Below are 25,879 nucleotides of genomic sequence, written 5' to 3' on the forward strand. Positions count from 1 at the left end.
TAAAGAAGAAGATAACTTAAACAATGGAACACGATATGGTTTGATTGAAAAGATAACGCTCATGGTTCTGTTGGAAGATACAGTGAAATCACAATTATGCTCAATCGTTATGCAATTAATGTATGTACGTTTAACGATTGAAATTAAAAACAATGACATCATTAAGATGCTTCTCAAATTAAAGAGGAAAATATCCCATATCACCATTTTTTTGCGGCTTATTTTTTTATGTTTTACACCAATTTGGGACTAATTAAAACCAACATATTCTTGTTATTAATTATTGATGTGCATGATACAATAATTAAATAGAACTGATCTACATACTTTAAATATGGGGATATTTGCATGTCCCTAAGTAGTACACTTTGCAAGAAAGATCATTAAATAGAACTGATCTACATACTTTAAATATGAGGATATTTGCATGTCCCTAAGTTGTACACTTTGCAAGAAAGATCATTAAATAGAACTGATCTATGGATCTATGGGGTTATTTGCATGTCCCCAAGTTGTACACTTTGCAATAAAGATCATTAAATAGAACTGATTTACATACTTTAAATATGGGATATATGCATGTCCCCAAGTTGTACAATTTGCAATAAAGATAATTTCTTTGTGTTTGTGTGTTTAACAGTTTACTACTTTTTTTTGTCAAACCAACAGCTTACTACATGTTTAGTAGATTTGGAGATATCTAGCAGGTTGAGAAAATCATTATTGGGCAAAAAAACCCACCCTAAGTAAAATGATATAGTAAAAGGAGTTAAAAGTGGTGTGACAAAAATTAAAGCAAAGATTTCTTAAGAGATTCTAGACGATCTACATACTATATGTGAATGATCAATATATCACATGTATTATAAAAAGCCTAAATTTTAGCACATATATATATATGTAAGACAACAAAAACTAACAGTATCTTTTAACTAATGACAACCTTCACTTCATTGCACACGACATCGTTTTCCTTCTGTAGATCATCAATCTTATCATCACCACTGTTTCTCTCCTCTCTGCTTTTGCCCCACAACACACAGTAGAGTCCTATAATCAACAATATTCCGCCTAAGATGCTACAAAACCATATACACATGTCTAAGTTAATTTGTTGAATAAATAAGATAAAACGAATTAACTATTAAAGAAGATTATTGTAGAACCTTCCAAGACTGATGATCTCGCATAAGAGAATTGCTGAAGAGAGGAGTGTGAAGAGGAGAGACAAAGGAGTAAACATTGATAAGAAGACAGGTCCCTTCTTCTCTATAACCCATGACTGCAAATAATATGCTACGCCTGTTACAATGAACCCCTGCATATAATGTCACGTTTATATTAATTAATTTAAGATTATTTGATTTATGACATTCTAATACATATTATGTAATGAATTAGAGGTAATTACGCAATAAATGACTGCAACGAGTCTTAGGTTCCAACCAAGCTTCCATGCTGAGATATCTCTCTCGAAAGCAATTGCGATGAAAAAGGATTGAATGGAACTCAAGAGGCAATGAAGTGTTGTAAAGTATAGCTTTGAAGGGTAGACCTTTAACACACGACCCTGTTTGTAAATACGCAACAACAAATTAAAAATAGCATAAAATCTTTGTCACAATTACTCAATTAGCATAATCAAATATAATATAAATAAAACTCTTAAACGTAGGGTTAACATTGGCGAATACTCAACTCTTCGGCATGCATATAAAGTAATTTCAATGGGATAATGTATAACGCACTCTGAAAAGATAGAAAGATACCTGTAAAACGAGCCAAAGACCCCATAAAATGTTGGAGGCGACCATGAGGACACATCCTTTGAGCCACGAGGTGGAACCGCTTTTGGAGTGTTCATCCCGGTGAATATGTTCTTGGCCGTGATAGAGGTGATGGCATAAAGGTAATTTCAGTAGTGGACCTTTGTAAAGAGCTAAGGTAATAACCCCTCCCATGGACACAGTAATCCCTACAAGCTTTGCTGTTCCTTGTATGCTCTTAACCTTAAGCCTCTCCATTCTTTAATTTAATACAGAATCAGTAAATCTTAGAAAGACTTCTCAGGAATTAATGAAAACGTGTCAAATTAACATATATTGTAATTAAGTATATACCCAAATAAGAGAGCCAAGAAGAAAGTGATGGCCGGAAGGGAAGCTGTTGTGGCGGCGGCTAAAGTCGCCGACGTGTATGATAATGCGATACCGTTTAAGTCCAAGCTCAATGTCACTCTGAAATCCCAACATAGATAAAGTTTAACAGATAAGTTCAACATAGATAGATACCGTTAGTACGTATAGTATGTAGCATTGATTGTATTTTTGCCTGTTCGCGTATTTGTTTATACCTTATGTTTTATGAACTTTCTTTAAATACTTTTAAATGTTTTTCCTTAAAAACACACACAATACTACAATAGTGCAAACGCATAAACAATAAAGCTTTTCCAATTCGCTTTTGTTAGTACATTTTTTGAAGAATATTGATAAGAAAATTACTGTAACCTTTAAATGTCAATTACATTTTATAGTTTTTCAAAAAAAAAAGAAAAAAATTCACATTTTATCAACAAAATACAAGAAAACGCAATATTTGTGTAATACATACTATTATGGATCTTTATGTTTCGTTTTGTATATTTTCACAATTTAAAATGATGCTCGGTGAAAAAACAAACAAAATTTGGTTTTCTTTTTTTATAACGTTAAGCAGAAATAAATCATTAAACTCTATATACGGAAACAAAAATCTGGAAGCAAATGAATTAAAATGTACTTGTAGCAGACATACCCAAATAAAGAGAGCATGAAGATCTTGATGAAGGTCACAAATGAAAGAGGTGGAGCACTTTTCCTAAAGGAAGAAATAAAGAGAGAATACGATGAACATACATAGAAAATTTACAAAAAAATTATGATGTCCATACACACAGAAAGAGAGAGAGAGAGAGAGAGAGAGAGAGAGAGAGAGAGAGAGAGAGAGAGAGAGAGAGAGAGAGAGAGAGAGAGAGAGAGAGAGAGAGAGAGAGAGAGAGAGAGAGAGAGAGAGAGAGAGAGAGAGAGAGAGAGAGAGAGAGAGAGAGAGAGAGAGAGAGAGAGAGAGAGAGAGAGAGAGAGAGAGAGAGAGAGAGAGAGAGAGAGAGAGAGAGAGAGAGAGAGAGAGAGAGAGAGAGAGAGAGAGAGAGAGAGAGAGAGAGAGAGAGAGAGAGAGAGAGAGAGAGAGAGAGAGAGAGAGAGAGAGAGAGAGAGAGAGAGAGAGAGAGAGAGAGAGAGAGAGAGAGAGAGAGAGAGAGAGAGAGAGAGAGAGAGAGAGAGAGAGAGAGAGAGAGAGAGATCGGGAGTAGTATATAGATATGTACCGCTCGAAGAAGAAAGCAAGAGGAGCCAAGAAAATGGTAGCAAAAGCTTGACGATAGAAAACGAAGACGAAAGTGTTCATTCCACCATTGAAGACGGCTTTGGAGATCAAGAACATGATTGTATATATAACTTGTATTATAGTCACCATCATATATGGTTTCTTCGACTCCATGTCCATCGATCGATTTGATGATGTTTGGTTTGAATTCTTGGAGATATTGGGTTACTGTTTGTGATGTCCTTCTTTCTTTAATTTATGTTTTTTCTGATAGTTTAGTGTTCGTCTTTTAAGTTAGAATAAGAAACGAAGTGGGTATTATATATAAGTACAAACACAAGCACGTAGCAATTTGATTTTTTTATTACGGTTGTGTTTCAAAGTAATGGAATAAACATTTTAAAGTACGTAACTAAGAGTGGATGAGGAAAAAAGAGACAATTATTTTGTGTCACAATCTCACTACACCAACCGAATTATATTATTTTTAATGTTGACAAAGTATATATTTTTCTCCTTCCGTCCACAAATCACCACACCTTCTAGATTTACTGCACGGTGTAGTTTACAACACTGTGAATGCGAATCATTTGTTCGACGAAAATAAACATTGGTTAGCAAAATGGTGAAATCGTATTTTTCAAGAAAGGGATATGTATAATGATGAAATCATGAAGAAAAAAAATTATGGCTTTAATAATGAAACACGTAAATTAATATAATAAGGTTTTTGGCTGTTGTTAATGTGGACATAATGGTTTGATTAAAAAGGATAACGCTCATAGTTCTGTTGGATTTACTATTAAACAATACAGTGAAATCACAATTATGCTCAATCGTTATGCAATTGTTATGTACGTTTAACGATTAAAATAAAAAATCAATTACGTCATTATGATGCTTTGCATAGTTGATTAATGTAAAAGACTTTACTTTTTACTCGTATAGTAAAACCAATAGTGAACTCTTTTTTTTTGGTAAAAACGTATAGTAAACTTGCTCAACTATATATAGTTTAATCGAATTCCTCTTGTTCCACTCCCACTCAAACAGTCATATCTAACATCTGATTGACCTGGACGATTCGTGAAACATGTGCAGTGCGTAAAGTAAATTAAGTAATACGTTCGTTCATTAAAAAAAGTGGAAGTTCATTATTGATTGTCAAAAAGAGGTTCGAAATTGATACGCAATGTGATTGGTTATAGCTAGATAGATAATTCATGCACTTGACGACTAGTTGAGAAATTTAGGAACAGTTCAAGTTTCATGATGCTTTTTGTGCCTAATGATAATTGAAGACTATCTGGTTTTATAGACTTACTCATGACCCATAACATAGAATCCTAACTAAAAATAAGCTGTCCCTTGGGAGATATCCGATAGTACTCAATATCTTAGTATAAAGATAGGAGAATCAATTTTTTTTTTTAAAAGAAACTGTAAAAGTTAGAAAACAAAATAAAAGGACCAACGAGTTTGGTGACCCATAAACATGTGGTGTAACGTATAGAAAACAAAAGTAGATGGTGATTGTACAACCCGCATACGTCCAGGTCATCACGAGTTATGGCCATGCAAAACTAATCTAATCAATCCATATATTATTACTTCATAAAGTTTTAGCTTTTCTTGTCCCTTTTTCCCCTTTTTTAAGAAAATATCCACATTTTATTAATTTTGGTGTCTAAATAGAGCATGTGCTGGTGCTGCTGGGTCGTTGAAACCAACATTAAAAACCTGGAAAACCTAAAACGCCACATTTTACTTTGCTAAAATTGTTGACCTGGATATATATGCATGGCTACAATTTATTTCTTAGGAGTTTCTTTTTCACTAATCAAGTAATGGATTGGCTGATTGTATTTGTAAAGATAAAAATCTCATAATCAGAACGATCCACGAATCTATATCGCACGGGACCTTTCCGAAGGGTCGGTGCCATCGAGATAAACATGTATTGAATACTACGTTTAATTGTTTGTCAATATTAGTCTTCTTTATTTTCTTTTGATAAAGGACTTTCAATTAAAATGCATAATTAATGACGATTACAAGCTATGACAGAGACGTAATTCAAAATTTAAAAGATAGTCTTCAAACTAATGATACTTTACTTTCTTATCTCTCCCATCTTGACTACGCAAGTGTTCTCTTAACTCTTAAGCTCCTTTCCCCGTTTACTGCATTAGTAAGTGTTTTCGGTCGTTAACTAAATTAAAAAGTACAATAGAAAAAGGAAAAACCACTTGCATCAATAAACAGACGTCTCATCCTAAGCAATACTCTTTCGTTTTTTTATATACCTTTAATTATTATTTGATAATATCAGTAATTTAGGGCATGTCCAGCCAGTTTCTATATGAGATGTTTTTATTAAAAAGATAATAAAATGAAGAGAGAAAAGGAAAAGAGAAGATCTGTTGCTCAACAGACCAACTAAAAAAACATTTTTAAGTTAAAAAGTGACACTTGTCACTAATTTATTGAGCAATCATCAATGTTTCTTTCTGCTGGATTTGGTCTTAGAAACAAAAATTAACCGTAATGTTTAATAAACAAACATATGACCCAATAATGAGATATTGAGATGAATGATGAATTCAAGGAATATACGCATCTCCGATCTTTTTCTTCCTCAACATCTTAAAGCAAAGCCTACCGTCTCAAAAAAAGAAAAAGTCAGACGAAAGAAGAAAAAGCAAAACAAATCATGGTTTGGTCAAAACGAGGAGGCAAGACTCAAGAGCTATCGTTTTCGTCTACTTCACAAATTTCAAAACGTTTGCATTAAAATTTCTACACCGGCACAAAGCTAGCTCCAATATCCTAAAAAGTGAATGAACACGTCTCTCCCTTTATCGTAATTTAATTGGGCCAATACGAGTTAAATAGATAAATAGACGAGAAAGAAAACTCGTAATGGGCTTCGCAGACCAAAGCCCATAGTGAGTCATAAATCACGTGATGTGCACGTGAGTATGGGTTTTAGTTCTCTGTTCTTCATCTTCCTCAAACTCCTTAACAATGCTAAAACCCTCAGTTCAATGAAAACTCATCTCCGCCATTACAATCGCACATGAAACCTACTCGTTTCCTGAGTTAATCATGCAATTCGGGTCTTTTAAACCCGCATTCCTCCGTCTCGCAGCTTCCTCTTCCACCACCTCCGTCGTCGAGCTGCCGCCATTACCGCGTCAAGCGATCTCTGTGCTGGTCGCGAGATTCTCTTCTTATAGCTCCGGCTTCGGTCATTTTACTTCTACAAGACGACCTCAATACGACGAGGAGTCACGGAGTGTTAGGGTTCCGGTGTGGTGGGATTTCGAAAACTGCCATTTGCCGGCGGGTACGAATGTCTTCAAATTGTCTCAAACCATCACATCCGCCGTTAGAAAGAGCGGAATCAAAGGACCCATCACAATCACAGCCTTCGGAGACTTAATCCAGCTCTCTAGAACTAACCAAGAAGCTCTCTCCGCTACTGGAATCACTCTCACTCATGTTCCTCAAGGTCATCTCTATGCAAAGCTTGCTTTTTTAACTGATTGGGAAAGAAAAAAACTTAAAACTTTTTTTTGATGTGATGTGATTTCACAGGTGGGAAGAACAGTACGGATAGATCTTTGATTACAGATCTGATGTGTTGGGTTAGTCAAAATCCACCTCCTGCTCATCTCTTCCTAATCTCAAGCGACAGTGATTTCGCGAGTGTGCTACACAGATTGAGGATGAGCAATTACAACATTTTGCTCGCGGGATACGAAGAAGCTACGCCTGGTGTGTTGTGTAGTGCTGCTTCCATTATGTGGGATTGGGATGCTTTAGTTAGAGGGAAATACACAGCATGTAAACACTTTAACCAGCCACCGGATGGTCCTTATCATTCATGGTATGGTCACTATAGAACTCCTCTTCTTGACCCATTTGCCACAGCCACACCTCCCACTACCAACAACAATCAAGTAGTATCTTTTACTAGTGTGAAAACCGTAGAGTTGCTTGAAGCGAATGCGAATTCGGGTTCTTCTAAGGCATGTCGTCGTATCCCGAAAGAAGTTGTTAAGCAGATTGGTTTGATATTGAGTTGGTATCCTAAGGGAGCACCTATTACTGAATTCCGTGAGCAGCTGCGCAAGAGGAAAGTATCTTTAGATAGAGACTTTTACGGATATAAGAGTTTTTCGAGGTTTCTGTTATCTATGCCAAAGATCTTACAGGTTGTTCCAGTGGGAGATGGTATGTTTTTAATTCATGCTGTTAACCAAGATATGGATATCAAAGCCTCAGCGCCGAAGTTAAGTAGTGAGAATCCCAAAAATCTTAGTGTTGAAAAGATGTGTCAGAAGATGAAACAGAATGATGAAGACGTGCAAGAGTCCTCTCAATCTCAAGAGTCTTCTCCAGAGTCTGTTTTAGTAATTAGGCAGGTGGATGTTAAGGCAAAAGACGAATCCATGAAGCAAAACCAGCTAGCTTTAACTGTTGTTGATGATGTTTCTTCTTCTGAGGAAAAAGACGGATTTCGTTAGAAGCTATATAGACTATGGTTTGGTTCACCTGAAATGGAGTTAGAGCATCTCCAAGAAAAGAAACATATTTCTGGAAATGGAGACGAAGGGAAAGGAGTCGTTGGTGAAGAAAATGTGGTGGATAAGGACTTAGAATCTCGAATTGCATCTTCTACATCTAATGAATCTGCTGAGGAGGTAGAAGCAGACACTAAAGTAGGCAACGAAAAATCTAAGAGTCCCGGGCTTGTGATTCGACTTCTAAAGAGATTCAAGTTTTTTTGGGGAAGAAATGCAGACGTTAGCAATGCAGCAGCAACTAAACCTCATCAAGTAAATGACATTTTTGCACAAGATTCTTTTTGGAAAGATGTTGAATCTTTCATTAATTCTCCAAGAGGGTTCGTCCTTGTTTCTCACTCAATCTCAAGGTTCTTATTCTTCTCTTTTCCCTTAGCGATGTTTCTGCATTAGCTTTTCAGGGAAATAATAGCCAATTAACTGCCAGTTTCTTTGTTTTATTACTTGTTCAGAGAAGCGTTGGCTAAGAGTCTGAAGGACGAAGGACCTTCATCTCTCAAACCTCTCGATGTATCCAAAATGCTTGATTTAGTATCTCTGTTAATATCAGAGAAGGAATGGATAAAAGAGAGCCCTTCTTCTGATGCTCTACCTTTTAGAGTAACTAGGTTCACCGAGAAAAGCTTTTGTGTTAGCAATACACCTACTACGGATGGATTGAGATCGATATTTGTGAATATGTCAAGATCAATGCGAGACAAAGAAGAAGATGGTGAGATAACTCCCAAGAACATTGGTATGATGAGCCAGAGACCTAAAGAAAGATCGAGAAGCCAGGTGATTGCGGATTGTCACAAGTTGGTAAAGAAGATAACAGAGGAGAGCCCTGGTGGTTATAACATGAGTAACTTGAAGAAAGACTTTTTGGAAAGATTTGGATACCGTTTAGAATATCATAACCTCGGTTATCCGAAGCTTCAGTCTTTGATACAAATGATGCCTGAGGCTAGGATTGAATCAGGATACATTGTTCCTTCGTCAACCCCGGTTCCATATGAATCTGATTCTTCATTCGAAGATCTTGGTCCTGTTTCCAAGTAGACTCGTAAGAGTGAGCCATCTGATTATGATGACTCAGAGACGGAGGAGGATGAAGCTTCTTTAGAAAAGAGTGGCGACGGAAGGAAGAAAGAAGATGAAACAAATAGCGATTTACTCCAAATTTTGGGTTCTTGGGACACTGACAAGAAGCAGAAGAAACCTACAGAGACTTTTGGTGAAGATAAGCTTGTTGAAGGAATATTGATTAGCTTGAGAAAGAAACCATCATGCGATTCAAAATTGAAGAAGTTTGTTTTAACCGGCGGCTAAAGATTAAGGTCTTTAGATTATATAACTTAGTTGGTAGTAGTGTTGGTTTAGCTGGTTCTGTCCATTACGATTTAGGCACATTCGATTATGATTTTATAGGATTATATTAGACCTTTTTGAGTAAAAATAATAATAAAAAACGCCATGTATTTGCAACGTACTCAGTACTCTCAAAGGTCACAGCAGCAGGACCGGGAGCGATCAGAGCAGCAACAGAGTCTGCTAAATCTAACCCCGATGGCTACCAAAATATATCTCGATGATGCGTCACGGTGATCGCATTGACGTACATATTTACCTAAAAGTATCATTTTAATATTAATTATTTGTTTATTTTAACTTACGATAGTGAGGAAATATGATGTTACACAATACATTGGTTAATAGATAATATAATGTATAGTTCAATGCTAAGAACACCGAAAGAGTGAACTCTTTTATTAACGTAAATTATAAAGGCAAAATATATGGAACCATGTAATTATTAATTAAGTCCGGGGTACGTAATCTCAACGGGAGACAAAGCGAAAGTTTCAGGTGCCGGAGACGGAGACCATTCCGACTTCTCCGCCTGAAAATCACAATACTCTCTCAGATTATTCCCTTCCATAGTCGTAAGCCCTAAAGAAGTAAACATAACGGACCAACAATCTTTTTCGATCAACCCAACTGCTCCACAACAATCTTTGTCGATTCCACCTTTAACCGCCGCTCCATTCGTAGCAATTTGACTAAGGAAAAACTTGACGATCTCGTCGGTGCATGACTTAAGCTCCAACCCCGCGTTCCAACAATCCATTAAGTTTCCCGCACCGGAGTGATCCGTAGCCAGCGTCGAGACCTGGATCTTCCTTGCCTCGGCGACCATGATGATGACATGAACGGTCGATATGAGATACGAGATCGTTAGAAATGTGACAAGAGAAGGCTTTGAAGTAGTTTTTGTAGCCATTGCTTCTTTTTTTCTTTACTTGTGTGAGATGTTGTATGCCTACGACTACGATATGTGACACCTATATATATAGTGGAAGAAACTAAAAATAAGGAAGCTGTGAAGTTTTTGTTAATCGGTAAATTTGTGCTATTTATCAGAAGTGATCGTGGTTAATTAATTTCCCTCTTTATTGCACTCTTTATAGTAATATCATCCGTTACGTTATTATTTGTATTCGTATCCCTTGATATCTAATGGGCCAATTGAATTGGGCTTTATAAATCATATTTAGATCATATACTAATTGTTTTAGTATAAGCCCATTCCATGGTAACGACGCTGTAAGTTTTTCAGGCGAACTAAGGAAGAATGAGCGCGACGGCGGAGCTGCCGACGAAAGAGGCACACGTGCTTAAAGGGCACGAGGGAGCGGTTTTAGCGGCGAGGTTTAACGGAGACGGGAACTACGCTCTCACCTGCGGCAAGGATCGGACCATCCGTCTCTGGAACCCGCACCGTGGAATCCTGATCAAGACCTACAAATCCCATGGCCGTGAAGTCCGCGACGTTCATGTTACTTCGTATGATCTCAGCTCTTTTTCCGTTTCCAATTTTTCGTGATTTTGATTCAAATTGGTGCAGTTTAAGTTTATTATAGTCCAAATAGTTTGATTCTGATACTAATGTCAAGTAAATATCAGTGTTCTGTGGTAGAAGCATTAGAATGAGAGTGTTTGTTTATTCATAGTTCTATGGTTTTTTGTTGCTTGCAGTTAGAAATATTAGAATTAGACACGAAAAAATTTAAGATTTTTATGAGTTTGTGTTTCATTATTGTCAAGCAAATATGTGGTGGAGGCTAATATTGATGAGTGTGTTTGTTTGTATATTTCATGTTTTGATGATTTTGTTTCATTTTTTATCACAGAGACAATGCCAAATTTTGTTCATGCGGTGGTGATCGGCAAGTTTATTACTGGGATGTTTCAACCGGACGTGTAATTCGTAAATTCCGTGGTCACGATGGAGAGGTATATGTCTTAGGAATCTGTATCTCCTTGGTTTTGGTTTGCGTATATGTATTAATCATTTGTGTTCTTCTAATGAACTAATGATCTTATCAGGTTAATGCAGTGAAGTTCAATGATTCATCATCTGTAGTTGTATCAGCTGGTTTTGATCGTTCTCTACGTGTTTGGGACTGCAGATCTCACAGTGTTGAGCCTGTTCAGGTTTTACTTCATTCGTATTATGTGGTTTCAAATCCTGCCAATAATGTAGAACCAAATCTAACTGGATTTTTCTGTTTTTTATTGTTTTCTCAGATCATTGATACGTTTTTGGACACAGTCATGTCTGTTGTTTTAACAAAGACTGAGATTATTGGTGGTAGTGTTGATGGAACCGTTCGCACATTTGACATGCGTATTGGCAGGTTTGTATAAACTCAATACAAGAAAATAAACTTTGGTATTGTTTTTTTTCTACTGAGTTCTGAGTATCAAATAATTGATTGGGAATTTTTTTTTGTTTTTCTTGGAATCAGGGAGATGTCAGATAACCTAGGCCAACCAGTTAATTGTATATCAATATCAAATGATGGAAACTGTGTTCTAGCTGGTTGCTTGGATTCTACTCTGCGTCTACTTGATAGGTAAAAGAAACGAAATTTTATGTAAATAACTAAACTTTTAATTTCTCTTTCAGATGTGTCTTAATTCTTGTGAGTCTCTTTCGAAATTACAGAACCACAGGAGAGCTACTCCAAGTCTATAGAGGTCATATTTCGAAGGTTGGTCATTAGTATAAAAGATAAATGTAATTATAGTTCATAATAGCTGACGACATCTTAGTTACAACATTAATGACTGTTTGTTTTTGTGTGTAAACAGTCATTTAAAACCGATTGTTGCCTCACTAATTCGGATGCACATGTAATCGGAGGATCAGAGGACGGATTAGTTTTCTTTTGGGATTTGGTAGATGCAAAAGTGGTATCGAAATTTCGAGCTCACGATTTAGTGGTAAAGATTCATTTCTTTGCTTTTATAGCCTGTTTAAACTTTAACGAGAAGTGTTGATCTTGATTTTTTCTTGGATATGTTATATTTTTTTGGCAGGTGACAAGCGTGAGTTACCACCCTAAAGAAGACTGTATGTTGACCTCTTCAGTCGATGGTACAATTCGTGTCTGGAAAAAATGAAGAGAGACAAAAATTCTTCTTCATTATGACGAATCTTGTTTCCATGTTTTCAGTTTTTTAACATTTTGAGAGTATGTTGTTTGTTGTATACAAGAGCCTGTTTTCGGAGGTGAAATGTTTTGTAGATTTGCTTACCTGCACGCGAAGAAACTCTTTTGGGCTTGGTTTAATTCTAAAAGCCTAATTTTTAAAAAAATTAAAGGACGTAAAGAAAAGGATGGACTTTAGTAAACGAAAGCCCATATATGAAAAAAAATGAACGGAAAGATATTTGAGGATCAAAAAAGGTGTGGCTGCTGGGATTCGAGCCCAGGTCTCCACGGCCACAACGTGGAATTCTAACCACTAAACTACAGCCACTTTGGTGGAAACCTTCAAATTTAGTAATATAAATCCGTAAATTTTAACTATTCGATTACCCATCAGGTTGGACTTGGAATCAAAGAAAAAACCTTTTTTGGTTAAAATATTTTCCCTACTTTACCTTTTGAATCTACCAAAATAGAAATTCAAGATTATTATTCTTCTTCCCATTATTCTCACGTTTAAAAAGACAAACGAAACTGCAGCTCTGATTTTGATATATGACTTGCAAAAGAGAATAATCACATAGCTGGAAAATATGGGGGTAGCAGTGAAGAAGAACATGGCAAATAGCATATTAAGACCAATCTTTTGCATGTGTTCTTTCACATATTATATCTATTTAATCTCTTATCCGCCGTCCTGTTATTTTACTTTCATTAGGAAGACAGATTCAACTTCACAAATCACAATTAACACTTTCCTTCAAGTGATATATATCTTTTAATAAATACAAGAATTTGACATATTAAAGTCATTTTTCCGACCAACTAATATTTAAAAAAAAAAGACTTTAGACGACATTAAGCAATAACGATAATCGCTACAGTTTACGACATTAAGTATATATATATATATATATATATATATAAACATGAGATTTATTTCCCTATTGAGATTCAAGATTTTGATTTAAATAAGTTTCATTTGTAACGGTAGGTTTTAGCTCCCCTAACGGTAAACACCACTTTTAGCTTAAAAGGTAAAATATACATACGGTCCGAATCATCTCATTAATCTTACCCGAACAATCTACTAGATCATGGAAAAGAAAACAAGCGTGTTCGGTCCGAATCTGATCAAGGGACGTACGGTTACAGAACTCTTAGAACGAACCAGTTGTCTAGCGAGTATATAGTTTTGAAGAGCTGTACTTGCAAAGTTGAAACTGGCGATGAGCTGTCGAAAGGCGAAGACCTAACGTGACCGCTGCCCGTAAAAATCTCAAAGCTGCCCGAAATCTGAGAAAGGAGAGTTCCTTAATCCGGACCAGTTAGACTTTTTTTTGTTATTGTTGGTTTGGTTGTCAAAAGTACAACAAAGCAATCTCACAGCTGTTCGATATTGTTTTATTCATCTTTGTAAACTTTCGTTTGTTTTTTCCCGATAAATTTGGGATTAATATGACTTTTCAAAGTTAATGCAACCACAAATAATTACAAAAAAAAACGAATTGATTGATAGAGCATGTTGGTGTGTTTTGACGATTTTTAAGAGATCTAAGAAAATTATAAATACATGTGTACCAAACTGGCTTTTCTTCAAAATTCGCTTAATCTATATTATAATATCTATTTTTGCCGTATACATTACATCAATTTATGATACTTAATAATATGGTTTTACCAATCTTAAGTTTCTCTCATTAGACTCTCCACCGACAGGAGCATTCCTTCGACACCTGGCATTGACTATTTATTAAAGCTAATTAGTTATTAGAATTTAAATTAGTACTTTAATTTTGTTCAAGGAAATAAAATGTTGTATCTAACTATCTATATATACATTTTTTGAAACAATTATGAAATAAATTCATACCTATTTACAAGGAATACCATTAGCATTAAATTTTACAATTATTTTTTATTTTAAATAATATTAAATTTAGAATCTAACTGAAAAAAAATTTCTTCTATTCAAATTTTCAAAACTATTGGACCAACACTCATTAGCAGTAAATATTTTATATTTAATTAATTCATTTTTAAAAAAACTGTACTAAACATTAAACACAATTGATTTACCACATACGATAATAACAACCAAGATTTCCGGTTAAATTTAATGTAGACAATGAAAATTATACACTACATATAAACCACTACATTTAGACAATAAAAATTATACACTACATAATATATTAATGTAAAACTATAGTAGATTTAAAAATACAAAAGATATCATTTACATATATAGTTAATATAATAAATAAATTTTATTTTGTTTTTCTAAACAAAAAATATAGCACCGCGGTGTACCGCGGGTGAATATCTAGTTTTCCATATTTTGCCATTGTTTTGACCATTAGTTTTATTTATTTGCTAGAGTATTTTGATCATTAGTTTAGATTAAAATTATTTTAATTAATTTTAAAAACCAAAGAAATGAATGTTCATCAACAAAATTACCAATATAGAAAGTAGTATATTTTATTTGTTGTCTTTTGTTTTGTTTTTTTCCTCGTCGTTGTCTTTCATTTTAAGGATATAACATGTTATTCTCCGAAGAGTTATAAAATAAACCACATTCTTACTTTGATCTTACGTCGTAAATATGCACTTTTTGGTCGTCAATAATAGTTAAAATATTGTAAAAATAACGACAACAAGATTGCCAGCGTAGAAAAAGGTAAAATAGATATTATTAGAAAGCTACTCATTGCGCACTATCTCGCAGTTATGATTACACTTTTACTAGAAACAAATGGTAAATTAAACCGGGTCAAAAAGTCACCAATGAGTCATGCAACACGTGTTTAGATTAATCATATCGTTTGAACTAAAATTCATGTACACGTAAAGAAAATTACTCTTTATGTGCTTCGACCAAATACATAATTACATTTGAGTTTCCGTTTAGGGAAAGAGCTTGATCTTTGTTCGGATTAATAACCCGAAATCATAATTTTTGATAAATCATTTATTTTTTTGGTGAATCATTGTTCTTGTAGATCCTTTTTCTTCTAAAGCAATGGCATTTTATTAATATTATTAAATATAATACTTTATTAATTAGGATTCTTATTTTGGACTCTAAATAAAATTAAATTGCTTTACGAAATAATAATGGAAACAAAAGGAAGCTCTATATAGGTGGTATATATTAGATATATTTTTGTTTTGCTTAAAGAAACAACACAACAATATCGCTAGCTCTGAGTGTTTCACTTGTCTATGACTATATATCAACACTGAGTTATTTTCAGTCAATTTTAGACCATATTAACGAGATTTAATCTTCCAACTTGTTTATATATGTCAATATATGTAACTTAATCCAAAGGAAGAACTATACTTTTGTGTCTACATTATTATGATATCATAGATATGAGTCATATCAAATGACCTATAATTTATACATCTATTTTCTATGCACACAATGGATATGTACGACTCAAAATTAGACTATATATAGTAAGAATATGTAACTCAATATACAGTATACATTTTGCATTATTTATTATATTATATATATAACATATATGTGTATGTGTCTGTGAACTTGCTAATCATGAAGCGTAAATTTCTGTGCAACCTTAGCCTATGCATTCTGATTGCGTAATCTTAAAGTGAAAACAATTAGATTTTTTTTTCCACAAAGTGAAAACAATTAGATTTTGAGAAGAAGAAGAAGATAAAAAGCAAATCAGAAAAAAAAAAAAAAAATCATGTGAACGACAAACAAACCCCACATAAACGGTGGTGTATTCGCCACTCGTTGATTGGCTATGTTCCGCTTCGTTCAACAAATGGATTGTGAATCAGTTGCAAGTAAACTAATTGTAGGTTTAATTCATAAGTTACACCATGTCATTTAAAATTATTAAACAAAAAATTAACATCATGTTTTAGACTTAATCCTGTTCACACCGAGATGACTGCGCACAAATACAGTATTTATAATATGGTTTATAAATTCCAACGTATTTTACAATACAAAATTGATTAAAAAACTTCAAATTTGACGATGGGGTATTTTTAGCACTAATACATATATATATATATATAACATGAATTTCATATGTAACTACTATACTATAATTCTATATTCATGTATGTTATCCTATTATATATATATATATATATTATAGTTTTCTTTTCTGTTAAGTAAAGACTCAATAAATTAATGATGAGGGTATTTTTAGCAGTCCAACACCAGTAAATTGTCATCGATCCAACTAGTTGAATTAACATGATACTTTCACAAAAACATTGTTAGTTTTGAGATATTATTCTTTACGTAATATTATATTTATATTTAACTGTTTCCTGTAAATCCAATCTTACGTAATTACCTGATTTATAGTTTTTTAAGTACTGTATATAACAAAAAGGTACTAGTGTGTTCTACTTAAAATCGTTAATCACGTTGACCAGATGCTCCAACTCAATTTCTTTTAATGCATTAGTTTAGTGGTATAGTTGTAAATTTCCAAAGAAGCAAAAGTTATGTAAACTATACACAACTTAAAATTTTATTTTCCGTATGTATAGTCCTGAAAAATAGAATAATTATAGGGAAAAGAATAATATAAGGGCACCGACAGTTTCTATAAGAACATGTGGCACGAGGGCTTGGAGAAGACAGTACACAGCATTCAAGCAATCATGAAAACGACATTTGATGTGGTAACCTACTAAAGTTTGATCGTTTCTTTAATACATATAATATATTTATATATAACTTTATATATAACGTTTCCAAATTTGTTTATAATATTATCTTTATTTTCCGTCAAGACTTTAAAAACTCAACAAGCAAAAAAAATATATACTGGTAAAATATTGTTTCTAAATATATCGAGAACTATTTGTCGGCAAATGTATACATATAGAATAGACATTCATACATGGGCATATCGCATATATATGTGATGTGATACCATACATATGTAGTCTTAATAATTGTACATTTTTCTCTTATTTAAGCACGGAGGACAAAAAAAAAATAGCAATATGGCGACTTGGTGAGTGAAGCCGAGATTTAAAATAAAAAAAATAAGCAAATATAAACTAGAGCATGTTATCTAAAATGGAACAACAAGAAAATATAGTAAAATAGACAGAACGGATTTGAACAAAATAGTGTGATCAAAGTTGAACAAACTTAAAAGTGGACAGAGATATGAATTGAAAACCCAATATAACGTTACAGTTACAAAGAAAATAAGAGGATCCATATATATATATATATATTTATACGATTTACTGAAAGCTTTACTTAATTGATTGATAAATAGGGTAAACGATCAAACAATAAAATGTACCATGTTTTACTTTTATCCATCTTTGCTTTTCGTGTTCTAGTTCTATAGGCAAACATAAGAGGGATGAGAGGAGGAAGATGAAAGTGAAAACTATATGCAGTCAGCAGTCAAAAACCATGGAACGATCCGTGCGTAGAAGTTCACATTTTGACTAAACTTACACTATGTTAAAATTAAAACGTAATTAGAACGAAAACAAAAATTAAGGAACTAGAAGATAGGATCTTGGACACGATGCTTACATATTACTATTGTTTTATGTCTGCGGAGTAAATGACCTATAGGGCTATAGGCTATTTGTATCTGTTTCTCAACATTTCCAAGTCTCCCTGCAAAAAAAGAATTATAGAGGAATTTATTACATAGTAGGACAATAACTTAAAGAACTTGATTGTAACTTTTTTTTGTTATTCTTACATTAAGATATATAATACTTCATTACAAGTGTAGTATTATTTTCTTGCACATGTTGCAAGAACGTGAGTGTACGCAGACAAATAATTAAACCGAAAATAATATTCTAGAGAATAAAAAACAGTCTCGGCTAATAATTGGGTAATTAATAGAGATAAATTGGCTAATCCAGTCTGAAGTGGCTCAAAATCTAGATACAAAACCAAACTGAGTTTTTATAATTCGTTTAAGACGATTTACCCTTTTTATGTTCTAAAAGTCAAGAATTTATATATTTAAATATGATCTGAACTAACCCGTAAAAAAATAAATCAATTCAAACAAGATTTGATTTCACTACTTTAATTAAAACCGAAACAAAATCAAACACTTTTAGAAGAAGAGTGAAGTATACGCTTAAAATAAGTGGTTTTGTTAACAAAGAAACAAATTAAAGAAAAGAGCTAAAATACACAGAGACAAAATAAATGTTAGATGTGTGATTTGCACATTACCAGTAAGAAAAAAAAAAAAAGAGGAAGAGAAATTAAATGTGATTATTAATGACTAACTAAATACTGTAAGTTTTGGAAGTTTTGATACAACAAGTGGAGTGGAGGAGAGGTAATACACCGATTTAATGGGTCCCACATAACAAAATTAATTTACCATTAATTTTTCTCTAATTTTGGTTAGAAAATAATCGTCTTTGGGTCGTTATATTTTGTTTTTTTTTGTTTCCCTCAGTCATCTACATGTAATTGCCTTTAATTAACTCAGACCATTTAAGTTAACTAAAATCACACACATACTCACTTAATTAATTGATCTTCATCGTCGTCTCACGCGTTTCTTAAAAATTAAAAAAATAATTGGCCTTTACTTACTTTTTTTTTACTTACCCTCTTTAATCATTATTTCGCAGCAGCTTGCGCTCTCTCTCTCTCTCTCTCTCTCTCTCTCTCTCTCTCTCTCTCTCTCCACCATTGACTCTCTCTCTCTCTCTCTATCTCGCTCTTGAATCATCCTTTATTTCTGTGACTGTGTGCACTTTCAGAGAAAGAGAGAGAGAGAGAGGCCAACCATACCATACACAAAGAAAAAAAAAAAAATAATAAAAAAAAGAAAGGTTGTGGCTTGCTGCTGAATCAATACCATCACCATTTCTACAATACTCCCCTCACTATTCCCCCCTTTCCCCTTCATCTCTGTTTTGTTTTTCCATCAAAGTCTGTGTTTTTAATCCGATTTGCCTCTGAGTAGTATCATCCTCTGTTGTTGTTGTTGTTGTTATGGTCTCTGGATCTCTAAGAATCAAGCTTTACTGAGTTGCTGCCCCATTTTCAAATCGATCTGTGAAAATCCCAAAATAGTGTTAGCCCGTCTGTGTTCAGACCAAAATATGAACACCGGTGGTCGTTTAATCGCCGGTTCTCACAACAGGAATGAGTTTGTCCTCATTAATGCCGATGAGAATGCCAGAGTAAGATTCATCCCCATTGTTCCCAATTTCCTTTTTTTTTTAATCTGATCTGGGTTTCTCAATCTCTGTGCAAAAAGTCTCTGACTTTTTCACTTTTTTTACTTCTTCTTCTGGATCTGGGCTTGACCAATGGATATCAATTAAGATTTAGGGGTTTTTAGTACTAGTATACCGTTGTTGCTAATTTTATCAAGAATTGTTTGTGTCGGTGGGAAGGATTTTTTTTTTTCTTCTTCAATTGCGATGATAATCAGTTAGTGAATCTGGTTTGAGATCCAGCTTGATTCTTTAGTTAAGAGTGTTTTGATAAACTGTCACTGTGATCTGAGATTTTTTTTTTTTTTTAACTCATGTGCAGATAAGATCAGTGCAAGAGCTGAGTGGACAGACATGTCAAATCTGCAGAGACGAGATCGAATTGACTGTGGATGGAGAACCCTTTGTGGCGTGTAATGAATGTGCTTTCCCTGTGTGTAGACCTTGCTATGAGTATGAGAGACGAGAAGGCAATAAAGCTTGTCCACAATGCAAAACCCGTTACAAACGTCTTAAAGGTTTCTTTTTTTTTGTTTGTTTGTTTGAGTGATTTGTTTTTGAGTTTTTTGTTTGCCAATGTTTAAAGATTTTCTGATTTTTATTTGTCTATGTTCTTTCTTTTATTAGGAAGTCCTAGGGTTGAAGGTGATGAAGAGGAAGATGACATTGATGATTTAGACAATGAGTTTGAGTATGGGAGCAATGGGATGGGATTTGATCAGGTTTCTGAAAATATGTCAATCTCTCGTCGCACCTCTGGTTTCCCACAGTCTGATCTTGATTCAGCTCCACCTGGCTCTCAGATTCCATTGCTTACTTATGGCGATGAGGTAAAAAGTCGAATAATTTATCCACATTGTATAACTATAACCCCATCTTCAGTTATTTTATCTACAGTCTCTCTCAGATTTCTCTTGTGTGTTATATTACAGGACGTTGAGATTTCTTCTGATAGACATGCACTTATTGTTCCTCCTTCACTTGGTGGTCATGGCAATAGAGTTCATCCGGTTTCTCTTGCTGACCCGGCCGTCGCTGGTAAATGTTCTTCCGACTTAAGTTTACTATTTGATTGAACAACTGTTTTTATTTGTCTATGGTTACCGAGTTTTCATTTTCATTGCTTTAATTTGTCTAATTGCAGCACATCCAAGACCTATGGTACCTCAGAAAGATCTTGCAGTTTATGGTTATGGAAGTGTTGCTTGGAAAGATCGGATGGAGGAATGGAAGAGAAAGCAGAATGAGAAACTTCAGGTGGTTAAGCATGAAGGAGATCCTGATTTTGAAGATGGCGATGATGCTGATTTCCCAATGTAAGACAAAGAAAACGAAAACTTTGGTTTATGGCATGTTCCACTGCAATGATATCTATGAAGCTTATCTTGTTTTTGTTTTTTTTTTTTGTTTTACTTTTCAGGATGGATGAGGGAAGGCAGCCATTGTCTAGGAAGATACCAATCAAATCTAGCAAGATTAATCCATACCGGATGTTAATTGTTCTACGTCTTGTGATTCTTGGTCTCTTTTTTCACTACCGTATTCTTCACCCTGTCAAAGATGCATACGCCTTGTGGCTTATTTCTGTTATATGTGAGATATGGTTTGCGGTTTCATGGGTTCTTGATCAGTTCCCTAAATGGTACCCGATTGAGCGAGAAACATACTTGGACCGACTCTCATTAAGGTACTTGAATCTTGTGGGCAATTATTACACTTTGAAATATCAAAACTTTGTATTTGGGAATAATCAACTTTTTTAATTGCAGATATGAGAAAGAAGGGAAACCGTCCGGACTATCCCCTGTGGACGTATTTGTCAGTACAGTGGATCCATTGAAAGAGCCTCCGCTTATTACTGCAAATACTGTCTTGTCTATTCTTGCGGTTGATTATCCTGTCGATAAGGTTGCTTGTTATGTATCTGATGATGGTGCTGCTATGCTTACTTTCGAAGCTCTTTCCNAGATCCTGATTTTGAAGATGGCGATGATGCTGATTTCCCAATGTAAGACAAAGAAAACGAAAACTTTGGTTTATGGCATGTTCCACTGCAATGATATCTATGAAGCTTATCTTGTTTTTGTTTTTTTTTTTTGTTTTACTTTTCAGGATGGATGAGGGAAGGCAGCCATTGTCTAGGAAGATACCAATCAAATCTAGCAAGATTAATCCATACCGGATGTTAATTGTTCTACGTCTTGTGATTCTTGGTCTCTTCTTTCACTACCGTATTCTTCACCCTGTCAAAGATGCATACGCCTTGTGGCTTATTTCTGTTATATGTGAGATATGGTTTGCGGTTTCATGGGTTCTTGATCAGTTCCCTAAATGGTACCCGATTGAGCGAGAAACATACTTGGACCGACTCTCATTAAGGTACTTGAATCTTGTGGGCAATTATTACACTTTGAAATATCAAAACTTTGTATTTGGGAATAATCAACTTTTTTAATTGCAGATATGAGAAAGAAGGGAAACCGTCCGGACTATCCCCTGTGGACGTATTTGTCAGTACAGTGGATCCATTGAAAGAGCCTCCGCTTATTACTGCAAATACTGTCTTGTCTATTCTTGCGGTTGATTATCCTGTCGATAAGGTTGCTTGTTATGTATCTGATGATGGTGCTGCCATGCTAACTTTCGAAGCTCTTTCTGAGACTGCGGAATTCGCAAGGAAATGGGTTCCTTTCTGTAAGAAATACTGTATCGAGCCTCGTGCTCCTGAATGGTATTTCTGCCATAAAATGGACTACTTAAAGAATAAAGTTCATCCTGCATTTGTCAGGGAGCGACGAGCCATGAAGGTAACTAGTTCTTTCTTCTTTGTAAGTTTGATTTGATGAGAAAGTTTCGGTCTTTTTGTTTTTTGCTTTAGAAATTTACTTTTCATGAGAAAAGGATCGGTCTTCTGTTATATGGGATCTTATAAAAGAAGATGGTGGCTTTGAAATTTGATTTAAAAGTTTGTGGTTTTACCTGTTTTGACAGAGAGATTATGAAGAATTCAAAGTAAAGATCAATGCTTTAGTGGCGACAGCACAGAAAGTGCCTGAGGATGGTTGGACTATGCAAGACGGTACACCTTGGCCCGGTAATAGTGTGCGAGATCATCCCGGCATGATTCAGGTAAGTTTCAAAAGCTTCATATTTCTGGAAAGCCTTTCTATGTGTTGTGCTTCATAACTAAACCTTACTGGTTTTCTTGTTAAAGGTCTTCCTTGGAAGTGACGGTGTTCGTGATGTCGAAAACAATGAGTTGCCTCGATTAGTTTATGTTTCTCGTGAGAAGAGACCAGGATTTGATCACCACAAGAAGGCTGGAGCTATGAATTCCCTGGTAAATGATCTACTTTTTAAACCTCTAAAACTTTTTCTTTGTAAATTCATATATACATTGCCCATTTATTGANTACCCGATTGAGCGAGAAACATACTTGGACCGACTCTCATTAAGGTACTACTTGAATCTTGTGGGTTATTACACTCTGTAAAATATCAAAACTTTGTATTTGGGAATATAATTTTTTAATTTTTTGTTTGCAGATATGAGAAAGAAGGANAAGCTCTTAGAGAAGCAATGTGTTTCATGATGGATCCTCAGTCAGGAAAGAAAATCTGTTATGTTCAATTCCCTCAAAGATTCGATGGTATTGATAGGCACGATCGATACTCAAATCGCAATGTTGTGTTCTTTGATGTAAGTCTGTCAACCACTTTCTTATTGTATATCTTGAGATGTCTGAATATTTCCAACTGATGAATCTTTATTTTACAGATCAATATGAAAGGTTTGGATGGGCTACAAGGGCCTATATACGTCGGGACGGGTTGTGTTTTCAGGAGGCAAGCGCTTTATGGCTTTGATGCACCGAAGAAGAAGAAGGCTCCACGTAAGACATGCAATTGCTGGCCAAAATGGTGTTTCATGTGTTGTGGTTCAAGAAAGAACCGTAAAGCAAAGACAGTGGCTGCGGATAAGAAGAAGAAGAATAGGGAAGCGTCGAAGCAGATTCACGCATTAGAAAATATTGAAGAGGGCAGCATCACTAAAGGTATAATACTAATCCTGTTTGTTATAAATTCTTTCGGTATTTGGTGGTTTACTAATATATTTTTGTAACTCTAGGCTCTAATGTAGAACAATCAACCGAGGCGATGCAATTGAAGTTGGAGAAGAAATTTGGGCAGTCTCCCGTTTTTGTTGCATCTGCTCGTATGGAGCATGGTGGGATGGCTAGAAACGCAAGCCCAGCTTGTCTGCTTAAAGAAGCCATCCAAGTCATTAGTTGTGGATATGAAGATAAAACTGAATGGGGAAAAGAGGTAAGCAGCCGGTTGTTTTAAACCTTTGTTGTGTTTATGCAATCAATACTTCTTGATTTTGATGATGAACCTTGTGAAAAATATTCTCAGATCGGGTGGATCTACGGTTCTGTTACAGAAGATATTCTTACGGGTTTCAAGATGCATTCTCATGGTTGGAGGTCTGTTTATTGTACACCTAAGTTAGCGGCATTCAAAGGATCAGCTCCAATCAATCTTTCAGATCGTCTCCATCAAGTTCTTCGATGGGCGCTTGGGTCAGTTGAGATTTTCTTGAGTAGGCATTGTCCTATTTGGTATGGTTATGGAGGTGGTTTGAAATGGCTTGAGAGGTTGTCCTACATTAACTCCGTGGTTTACCCATGGACCTCTCTCCCCCTCATTGTTTACTGTTCTCTCCCCGCCATCTGTCTTCTCACTGGAAAATTTATTGTTCCCGAGGTAAAACAATCATCTTTATTCTACTTTTTTTAGTAAATTTATCGTCCTCAGGGTTAAAGAATCATCTTGAGCTCTCAAAGTTTGAATCTTTATTCCAAGTTGTGTGTTTACGACTGGAAAACGGTTCTTGTTCCTTCTTTTTGCAGATTAGCAACTATGCGAGTATCCTCTTCATGGCGCTCTTCACGTCGATTGCAGTAACGGGTATACTTGAGATGCAATGGGGCAAAGTTGGGATCGATGATTGGTGGAGAAACGAACAGTTTTGGGTCATTGGTGGTGTTTCCGCGCATCTGTTTGCTCTCTTCCAAGGTCTCCTCAAGGTTCTTGCTGGTGTGGACACTAACTTCACAGTCACATCAAAAGCAGCTGATGACGGCGAGTTCTCTGACCTTTACCTCTTCAAATGGACTTCTCTTCTCATCCCTCCAACGACTCTTCTCATCATAAACGTCATCGGAGTCATAGTTGGAATCTCTGATGCCATCAGCAACGGATATGACTCGTGGGGACCGCTTTTCGGGAGATTGTTCTTTGCACTTTGGGTCATCATTCATCTTTACCCATTCCTTAAAGGTTTGCTTGGGAAACAAGATAGAATGCCGACCATTATTGTTGTCTGGTCCATCCTCCTCGCCTCGATTCTTACACTTCTTTGGGTTCGGGTTAATCCGTTTGTGGCCAAAGGCGGTCCTATTCTTGAGATATGCGGGTTAGACTGCTTGTGATTTGATTGATGGATCAATTGGTGAAAAATGGTTTAATTCCCACGGATCAAGAGAGGTAAGTAAGAGAGATATTGTTTACCTCTAAAGACTCCTTCATTGTGTTCATTAGATGATGAAAAAGAAAAAAGAATTTAATTTTGTTACGAGATTGTTATTTTTTGCAAGAATGTGTTGTAGATATAGATGAAAAAAAAAAGAAGGTTGTTGTCTATTTGTTTTGTTCTTTGGTGGTGAGAGAAAAGATTTGTCAAATTATTCTTTAATTGAATATTTCTGATCTCTTTTGAATATTACATAAGAGGAGTTTCAATTTGTAATCTTTTATGATAAAAGAACTTTAATTTATTTTCATTAAAAAAAAGTGACTTTCTCTGTTGTTATCTTTCTTGTTTGAGAAATTGATTTCGTTAAGGCTATTCTTGAGTTAAGAGTTGATTGATTTGCCTGTAAACGCATGGTATTTGCGAATGCTGCGGTTAAATCATGTTTGGAAGCGCCACAAAAATGTTTTGTACTGATGTCTTTTTTTTTTTTTTGGGCTCAACATAACTTCTACATAAGATTGAACTCAATGTTGCACAAAAGAGTAAAGCCTAAGGTTATAATTCGTAAAAGAAAAAAAAAATCCTTAACAACTCTGATCTGGCGCTTCATTTCATCCTCTTGGGTAGAACCGTAGAAGTAGAACACAAACTTGAGTGTTACGAAAGCAGGTTCT

General features: G+C 35.0%; 4 protein-coding genes, 1 non-coding gene and 1 pseudogene across 5 annotated transcripts; 3 read left to right on the forward strand and 3 right to left on the reverse strand.

Moving 5' to 3' along the window:
- LOC104727101 (WAT1-related protein At5g64700-like) lies at positions 767-3,662 on the reverse strand. Its single transcript, XM_010446114.2, has 7 exons — positions 3,365-3,662; positions 2,797-2,859; positions 2,121-2,237; positions 1,770-2,025; positions 1,412-1,570; positions 1,167-1,318; positions 767-1,079 (listed from the first exon to the last, which is right to left on the reverse strand). Exons 1-7 carry the CDS (start codon positions 3,541-3,543, stop codon positions 929-931), a joined length of 1,077 nt encoding a protein of 358 aa, XP_010444416.1. The 5' UTR covers positions 3,544-3,662; the 3' UTR covers positions 767-928.
- On the forward strand, positions 6,472-9,420 carry LOC104727102 (annotated as a pseudogene).
- On the reverse strand, positions 9,751-10,238 carry LOC104727104 (egg cell-secreted protein 1.5-like). Its single transcript, XM_010446115.1, has one exon. It carries the CDS (start codon positions 10,216-10,218, stop codon positions 9,751-9,753), a length of 468 nt encoding a protein of 155 aa, XP_010444417.1. The 5' UTR covers positions 10,219-10,238.
- LOC104727105 (WD repeat domain-containing protein 83-like) lies at positions 10,515-12,574 on the forward strand. The gene is made up of 8 exons (XM_010446116.2): positions 10,515-10,781; positions 11,129-11,231; positions 11,325-11,432; positions 11,526-11,635; positions 11,747-11,854; positions 11,947-11,992; positions 12,093-12,224; positions 12,321-12,574. Exons 1-8 carry the CDS (start codon positions 10,570-10,572, stop codon positions 12,402-12,404), a joined length of 903 nt encoding a protein of 300 aa, XP_010444418.1. The 5' UTR covers positions 10,515-10,569; the 3' UTR covers positions 12,405-12,574.
- Positions 12,693-12,764, reverse strand: TRNAH-GUG. The gene has a single exon. It is a non-coding gene; the product is annotated as a tRNA-His (tRNA).
- Positions 19,106-25,506, forward strand: LOC104727106 (cellulose synthase A catalytic subunit 6 [UDP-forming]-like). Its single transcript, XM_010446117.2, has 14 exons — positions 19,106-19,630; positions 19,989-20,184; positions 20,294-20,496; positions 20,599-20,704; positions 20,811-20,982; positions 21,087-21,353; positions 22,128-22,473; positions 22,658-22,795; positions 22,881-23,077; positions 23,207-23,366; positions 23,445-23,721; positions 23,796-23,992; positions 24,083-24,433; positions 24,580-25,506. Exons 1-14 carry the CDS (start codon positions 19,550-19,552, stop codon positions 25,159-25,161), a joined length of 3,273 nt encoding a protein of 1,090 aa, XP_010444419.1. The 5' UTR covers positions 19,106-19,549; the 3' UTR covers positions 25,162-25,506.

This window comes from Camelina sativa, chromosome 11, assembly GCF_000633955.1.
Source record: "Camelina sativa cultivar DH55 chromosome 11, Cs, whole genome shotgun sequence".
Taxonomy (NCBI): domain Eukaryota; kingdom Viridiplantae; phylum Streptophyta; class Magnoliopsida; order Brassicales; family Brassicaceae; genus Camelina; species Camelina sativa.

Excerpts from the sequence above, each read along its gene's own strand:
- LOC104727105 (XM_010446116.2), top strand. The coding sequence starts at position 10,570 with ATGAGCGCGACGGCGGAGCTGCCGACGAAAGAGGCACACGTGCTTAAA. Across the intron at positions 11,636-11,746 it reads TTTGACATGCGTATTGGCAG|GGAGATGTCAGATAACCTAG; the intron begins GTTTGTATAAAC and ends TCTTGGAATCAG. Across the intron at positions 11,993-12,092 it reads ATAGAGGTCATATTTCGAAG|TCATTTAAAACCGATTGTTG; the intron begins GTTGGTCATTAG and ends GTGTGTAAACAG.
- LOC104727101 (XM_010446114.2), bottom strand. The coding sequence starts at position 3,543 with ATGGACATGGAGTCGAAGAAACCATATATGATGGTGACTATAATACAA. Across the intron at positions 2,860-3,364 it reads CTTGCTTTCTTCTTCGAGCG|GAAAAGTGCTCCACCTCTTT; the intron begins GTACATATCTAT and ends TTCTTCCTTTAG. Across the intron at positions 1,319-1,411 it reads TCGTTGCAGTCATTTATTGC|GGGTTCATTGTAACAGGCGT; the intron begins GTAATTACCTCT and ends CATTATATGCAG.
- LOC104727104 (XM_010446115.1), bottom strand. The coding sequence starts at position 10,218 with ATGGCTACAAAAACTACTTCAAAGCCTTCTCTTGTCACATTTCTAACG.